The sequence below is a fragment of the Zingiber officinale genome, chromosome 2A, assembly GCF_018446385.1.
Source record: "Zingiber officinale cultivar Zhangliang chromosome 2A, Zo_v1.1, whole genome shotgun sequence".
NCBI classification, from domain to species: domain Eukaryota; kingdom Viridiplantae; phylum Streptophyta; class Magnoliopsida; order Zingiberales; family Zingiberaceae; genus Zingiber; species Zingiber officinale.
Genome location: NC_055988.1, coordinates 17,946,636 through 17,954,420, shown reverse-complemented (window position 1 = coordinate 17,954,420; position 7,785 = coordinate 17,946,636). Strand labels below are relative to the sequence as shown.

Here is a 7,785-nt window from a genome sequence, read left to right as displayed (position 1 = left end):
AGCAAAGTAACATTGCAATCCATACTTATATTTGGAGAGTTTGAGTAGCTTCGTCGATTTAAAGGTCTTGTGATTGGTAGTGTTGCTATCGCAAGATAAAGTTGTTATATTTTAGGAGATGATTGTTTGTTCTGTGAGCACCGTTTGTAGACAAATTCATCTTAAAGAGATATAATCCAACTCTAGCCTCAACTTCACCAAAACGGTATTATACCATCATTCTTTCCATGCTCAGATTGCACCACTAGATCTAACAATTTTAAAATGAATTTTTATGCAATCTTAATGGATTCATCATTGACGGCTCCTATTCTTAGAAGATGTCGGACTAAAGAAATTCATTGTTGACAAATTCTTAGACTTCAAAATGGTTGATTCCAAAATCGTGATGACTCAAGTCCAAGAATTGCAGTTGATCCTACATAATCTACATGCTGAAGGAGTGACAATGAATGAGTCCTTTCAAGTTGCCACAATAATTGAGAAACTTCCACCATTGTGGAGGAGATTCAAAAATTATCTAAAGCACAAACGAAAGGAGATGAGACTTGAGGATCTGATTGTAAGATTGCAGATTGAAGATAATAATCGCAAGCAATTAAAATCAACAAAAATGCCTATATTTACAAAGGTAAATTTGATAGAACCAAACACTGACAAGAAGAGAAAGTATCCCGACAAAGGGAAAAGCCAAGGGAGGGCCAATAAGTTCCAAGGAATATACCACAACTGTGGCAAATCGAATCATAAGGACAAAGACTATTGACTTTCAAAGAAAGCCACTCAAGTGCACATTACCGAAGATAAGTCAGTGCCAATAGACATGTCAAAATTAGACCTGACTATCATTGTATTTGAAGTCAACTTAGTGGACAACCCAAGGCAATGGTGAGTCGATATTGCTGCTACATGGCACATTTGCTCCGACAAGGCTTAGTTTTCAACTTATACTCCTATTAATGGGAGAAACTAATCATGGGAAATAATATAACTTCCAACATTATTGGTATTGGGAAGGTAGTACTGAAGATGACGTCAAGCAAAGAAGTGACACTAATTGATGTGCTTCATATTCTCGACATCCGAAAGAATTTAATGTCAGGGTCGGCTCTTGTCAAAGCTGATTTCAGGCTAGTATTTGATTCAAATAAATATGTTTTGATAAAAAATGGTCAATTCATAAGTAGAGGGTACATAGAAAATGATATATTCAAAATGAATGTAAAGGTTGTACATCGTGACTTCAATGACAATAACATTATAAATTCTACTTATTTAGTCGAGTGTTATAATTTATAGCATGTTAGACTTGGACATATAAATTATAACACTTTACAACAACTTGTGAATTTAAATGTATTGTCAATATTTAATGTTGATCCAATATATAAATGTGAAATATGTGTGGAAGCTAAAATATATCTTTCCATTTAGTGGAAAGAAGTACGACCCTCTAGAGTTAATTTACAGTGACATATGTGATATAAAATTTGTGCAAACTAGAGGAGGCAAAAATATTTTGTTACTTTCACTAATGGTTGCACTAGATATTGTCATGTGTATTCAAAAAGGCAACAAATTATAAGAATTAAAATGTAAAGATGAAGCCTTAAAAGTATTCAAAAATTATAAGAATGAAGTTAAGAATCAAATTGGTTAACAAATTATTTTGTTTTTTTTAAAAAATATCCTCCGTACTATCTGCTTTTTCACATTCTTTTTTAATTAATTAATTTTTTTTAATCTGCAAGTAGGTAGGTGGGGTCGGTGAAACACATTTTTCATTTTTTTTTTATTATACATTGATAAGACGGACAATCTTTGAGGCTTTTTTAAAATAATATAAATATTTAACCTTCATCCGATTAATTTTAATAACTGACCTCTGACCATCTTTCTCTTCTTACAAAGAATATACTCGGGATATATACCGAAATGGCTTATATACATCTTACTATTTTATTAAAAATCTCCCCCATTTACTAACTATGGTGAAGCCTAAAATGTATTTACGTTAATGTCCTTTTTTCTATTTACACTAAAAATAATTCCAAGGTTTATTAGTAATTCCACAAGCGAAACATGTGATGTAGAGTTCAAGATTCGGCTGTGACATATTATTATGAATTTTTCTCATCGATTAATTTTCTCTGATTGTTTTATAAATATTTTAAGTGACGATGTTAAAAAATATACTTTTCTTTTTTTTACTAAGACAAGTATAATATTAAAATAAATATTTTTTTATAGGTTATAAGATTCATTACTATTATATGGGTCTGACGAATCTTACCCAAATAATTAATTCTTGGTTTATAAGGATGATACTAGAATATCCAAACAATTCAGATTTTCAAATATCCAAATAATTTATATATTATTATATTACACACGCAACGCGTGTGCACGATCACACTAGTATTTAAGAAAAGCACAAGGATTCATCGTATTAATCCCGCTAAAATAACATGGTTAATTATTAATTGAAAATATTAAATAAGAAAAAGAAATAGAGGGAGAGAGATTAGCTTGATGATGTTGGATCCACGTATGCTCTCAACTGCCCCGGGACCCGCCAACCACCCAATGGCGTGACTGTAACCGGGAGCTTCCTTTCGCCTGCCAAAATAATTTTTATAAATTAATAGAAAACATCCTTCCGGTCTCCATATCTTCGATTCTTGCCCATTTTATATTCGGTCGAGTCGCGCCGTGTTGTGTTGAATCTTATCGATAGGGAAGAACAAATTCCCCCCAATTCCTCCTCATCCCCGAGACTCCACGAAACCCTATCCCTGACTGATTGCGTTGCCCTGGTCCACCCTCGGTCGAATTCGATTCGCCTACACGGCCCCGGAGGTTATAAATCTCTGTCCCTCGGCTCCCGGAAACCCTAGGCCTCGCACCGTGTTTCAAATCTCTCTTTTTCTTTTTGGCAGGTAAAGACGATCGGGAGCTAGAGGTAAAGATGGTTTTCTACTTCAAGGCCCGGCCGGATGTGGGCGACTACACCATCTTCATGGGATTGGACAAGCACGAGAACGAGGAGCTCATCAAGTACGGGTTCCCCGAAGATATATGGTAATTACTTTTTTTTCCCCGTAAAGATGGTTATTTTACCTCGTAGTTAATGATTCTGTGTTTATCTATATGTTGTCTTCCTCAAAATCGATTCTTTTTTGCTGATTCGTAGACATTGTAAGGTCATGTCCGTGGTCATTTTTTGTCCAGCCTCTTGTTGTTTAATTGCTATTATTCATTTGATCCTTTGTCTGCATGGTAATTCATTTCAGGAAATAACTTTATAGGATCAATTATTTCCAGTGATATAATTTAAAAGAATTTGTGGCATTATCAAAATGCAGAATTGAATTAGATGATTCTTTGAAGGATGACAAAGGCATTGTAGTCTTGCACTGTATTTTATAGTGCTAGGATAGAATTGTTCATTTTGACTGTCTTTCCAAGGAATTAAGGTTTCTGCAAGAATATGCCATGCTTAATGATGGTTGTTATGAGTGCAGGTTTCACGTGGACAAAATGTCTTCTGCACATGTTTATTTAAGATTGAACAAGGCCCAAACTATTGATGATATAAGTGAAGGTTTGTTGGAAGACTGTATCCAGCTTGTTAAAGCTAATTCAATCCAAGGTAAATGAAAAAATAAACGTAAAAAAGAGAACATTTGCTTTCCTTTTTTTTATGTTCAATTACATAAAAATATGTTGTGTTTGTTCAATATTTTAATTTCCCTACCCTTTTTATCCGTATCTAGTATTCATTATCTTACACATGCAGCAAGTCCTGGTAGATTTTGTTATGTAATCCTGTGTATTTTTCTGCAGGCAATAAGATGAATAATGTCGATGTTGTTTATACTCCATGGTATAATTTGAAGAAAACCCCTTCCATGGATGTTGGTCAAGTTGGTTTTCACAATCCTAAGATGGTAAATATATATATTAGTCACTTGATCACTGCATCTTTTTCAATATATACATATGTTGACTTGCTGAAAATTCAGTGTTCTTCATTTACAAAGTTTCATCTGAAATGATCAGCATAAAAGTTACATTTTCCTAGCTGGTATTTATTCTGCTTACTTTTATTCCATGGGATGTGCTAGTTTGTGATGTAATCTTCCACTGTGGTCACAGCATATGACCTTAATGAGTTTTCTATAAATTGAAATGAAATGAGATTTAATGCAAGTCTATTGGATTTATACAGTGTTATAGAGATCCGGGATATTATCTAATGTAGTGCTTGCCTAGGCATTTTTTAATACTATTCACATTGGTTAAATATATTTTTGTTGATTTATTGTTTGTACATATCATTTCATTACTTTGTATATAGGTGTTCTAGCTTTAGTCAGTTCATTCAAGCTTTGAGATGTATTTGATTGCTTGTAGTATTGAATATTAATTTCCGGAAATTTGTGATAAGTAATAATATTACTCATTTCTCTGGTTTGCTGAGGTGCATATATGTTTTAAATTATTTCTTGAATTAAGCATCTTAGTTTGCTTGGGCCAGCGCATAGTGCCTGAGCTAGTTAAAGGTGGCAAGCACTCTAAAACACTGATCTTATGAAATAAGTTTCTTAAACTTAATTCTGGACTTTCCAATATCCTTTTAGGTTCTTTTAATTTTGTTACTTGATGTTCAGGTGCACCTCTATCTTTTTAGATTTTGTTTCAATTATTTACTTCAACTCCTCTCTCTCTCACTCTCTCTCTCTCTCTCTCTCACTCATGCACAATCACCCTGTTGAAGTCTCTTTGACCGTGTTTTTTCTGGCAGGTTAAGACGGTGAGGGTAGAAAAACGCATGAATGAGATTGTCAATAGGTTGAACAAGACCAAGGTGGAAAGGACGCCAGATTTGAAAGGTAACAATTTGCAGTTTCTTCAATGCTTGTGGATATATGAAAACAATGGGCATATTTGTGATTTATATGATCTAGTTTGTGATTTATAAGAGAGCATTACATGCACATTGCTTTTAGTTTTCTTTGCCATACATATATGTATATTATTAAAAAATCAGAAATATATAAATTGGTCTCTTTTCCAACAACGCAAAAAATTGGGTAAGGGTTAGACAATCAACTCATGGTATTAGAGATGTCTAAAGTTCAAATCCGTTTTAAAATAATTATTTCATTGATTCATGTGTTGGGTTTGGCCAATCAAGTGCATGAAAAGGGATTATTAAAAATATATATGTATAATCTAGTCCCCTTCCTAAAAGCTAGAGCTTTTGGAATAAGTGGTTAGTCAATCACTTCTAACATATGTAAATCTCTAAATATTCCCCTTTAATGAGATTTGGGTGGGCCTCTTGCCTTCCCTCACCTCTAATAAATGTACGACATGCTTTCATCCAAGTTTTAGGTTGTATATATTTTTTATTTGTGGCAATCATGTGGGCCTCTAATCAAGGACAAAGTACGTTTTGATTGTTTTATGTTGTGGTTATGCTTGCCAAAAAGTGACAACTCCAAGCTCGATGTGTAGTGGAAAATGTTTGGCTGGAGCCTTTCTTTGCTCCGACTTGGAGCAACTGTTGTCTTTTAAAAGTTAATAAATTACATGCTAATTAGGGTAATGCTATGCCATAAAAAGATGCTCTTAGACCCTTAGTATATTTCTCCTATGTTGTTAGAGCTCTTTTTCATGTCCTCTTTTGCTTTACCATGATGAGAAGATGTATGTGAACAGGCTAAATTTCATGTCATCGTTACTTTTTTTTCCCCATAAATTCCTACTTGTGCCCTAAAGCTTGCACTGGAGAATACTATGAAAATCCTTTGTGGTAAAATAAAATATATCACATGTTCGTTGAGGGCAATGCAATTTTTTACATCTTTAACAGAAAAGATAATTTGGTATTGTCTTCCTATTGTCTCTGGTCTTATGCTTTTACTCTTATACTTAATTTTTCTACAATTTCTCTTGTTATATGATTGTCTGTCTTTGTGATTATGTTTGCCATTTGGAATTTCTTACTGGTATTTTGTTGAAGATGAAAATTAACTTTCTATGTTTGCAGCTGAGAGAGAATCTGTCAATGCAGCAGAAAGAGCAGAAAGGAAGGCCCAGTCAAGGGACAAAGTGAGTTCCTTTTTTCATTTTAATGATACATGTACTCTCAGAAATTGATAATTAAGGACAAAGACATTGTTATCAAGTCGTGGTCAGTGTTCTTAAACCCGAGCACGGACCAGCCAGTTCAATATGTTAACTCTTAACCGGATGAACATCTATTCCGGTTTACCATAAAAAAATTGTACAGCTAAGAAACTGGTAAAAAGGTAAACCTAGGATAAATTTCGGAATAAGTTAAATTTCTATGATATTGGTAGTTAGCTCCAATGGTTCGGTGTTTTTGGAATAAATGCCATTATACTATTTAAGATTTTTTTGAAAAAATAACTTTCTACTGGGAATACGGTATATGTATTCAATTTCTTTTTCACTTTGTTAATAATAAATTTTAGGTGTAATTTATACAATTCAAAGATAATGCTACATAAATTTTATATAATTTTAATATTTTATATTATAAAAATTTATTATCTTTGGGTCAACTGGTTTGGCTAGTTGAACCATCAACCCATCAACTTTACTGGTTCAATCTCTGGTCTGGTTTCCAAAACATTGATCTTGGCTTGGTTTCTCTATATACATGAGGCAGCTCAATTATTGCTACAAAGTTTCTTATCCTGCATAAGCATGACTGAAGAATGTTTCTAAGTTCAACCGGTTCCACTGGTTGAACCATTGATATGTCAGCTTTGTCAGTTCGATCTTGTCTGGTTTTCAAAACATTAGTGTTAGCTATCTTTCTATAGTTAGCTCAAGTTTTGCCGCAAATTTTCTTACCTATATCTTTTTTTATCCTGCATAAGCATTACTGAAAATGTTTCAAATTCCTTAAAACTTTAACAGGCTGATCGGATGTAGTTTTTCTCTCCATTTTTTCAATGATTTCTGTATCACCTATTTGGCACGGAAATTTTTTCCGTTAAAGTTTCCTTTCAATGGTCTTGCAGAAAAAGAGGGAAGAATTGGAGAGGCTTGAGAAGGAGAAACAAGCTGAGGTAAGGAGCTACAAGAGTCTAATGGTCTCCGAGAAGATGACATCCAACAAGCAGATTGCATCTGCTAATAAATCCTTGGAAGAACTCGAAGACGACTTCATGTGAGCATTTGAGAGTTAATTGATTGGTTGCTAGAGAAGTTGTTGAAGCTTTCAAAGATCCATTCTATCGCGATGATGAAATTTGTGATTCCAATCTACTCCAAGACCTTCATTCGCACTGATCATTCATCAAGCCTTTAACTGTACCCTCTGGTCTCACGGAATGTGAACAAAAGTTGAACTATTTATCAGTTCTCCTGTCTCTGTTTATCCTGATTGCGGCATGTAGCCATTAGAGTTTGCAAAAGAATCATGCACTGTACTTATTTTTCTACTGAACTGTCCTATATCATTCTCTTTTATGTCGGGAGAAACTATGCTTCATACTCGAAATCGAGCTATGTTGTTTCATTCTGCCCGATCAATTGCAAAGCAATCCCTATTGATACATCAGTATTATTTGAGTTTACCCAGTTCTTTGTCAGGCTCTGTGGAAGTGAAGATGCTCTTAGCATATGATTCTAGTCGAAATACTTGAATAAGTCGATCCGTTTATGTGACTCTTTTCCTTCATCATGGCGAAGGAGTCATCCGCTCAAACATGTTCATCTCTCAATAGACCCCATTGTCTTCTC

At 34.0% G+C, this 7,785-nt stretch overlaps 1 protein-coding gene across 1 annotated transcript; it reads left to right on the top strand.

Moving 5' to 3' along the window:
* The first annotated feature begins 2,686 nt into the window (after window positions 1-2,686).
* On the top strand, window positions 2,687-7,632 carry LOC122040873 (coiled-coil domain-containing protein 25-like). The gene is made up of 7 exons (XM_042600347.1): window positions 2,687-2,859; window positions 2,940-3,081; window positions 3,525-3,652; window positions 3,847-3,950; window positions 4,808-4,895; window positions 6,059-6,120; window positions 7,062-7,632. Exons 2-7 carry the CDS (start codon window positions 2,969-2,971, stop codon window positions 7,212-7,214), a joined length of 648 nt encoding a protein of 215 aa, XP_042456281.1. The 5' UTR covers window positions 2,687-2,859; window positions 2,940-2,968; the 3' UTR covers window positions 7,215-7,632.
* The last annotated feature ends 153 nt before the right edge of the window (window positions 7,633-7,785 follow it).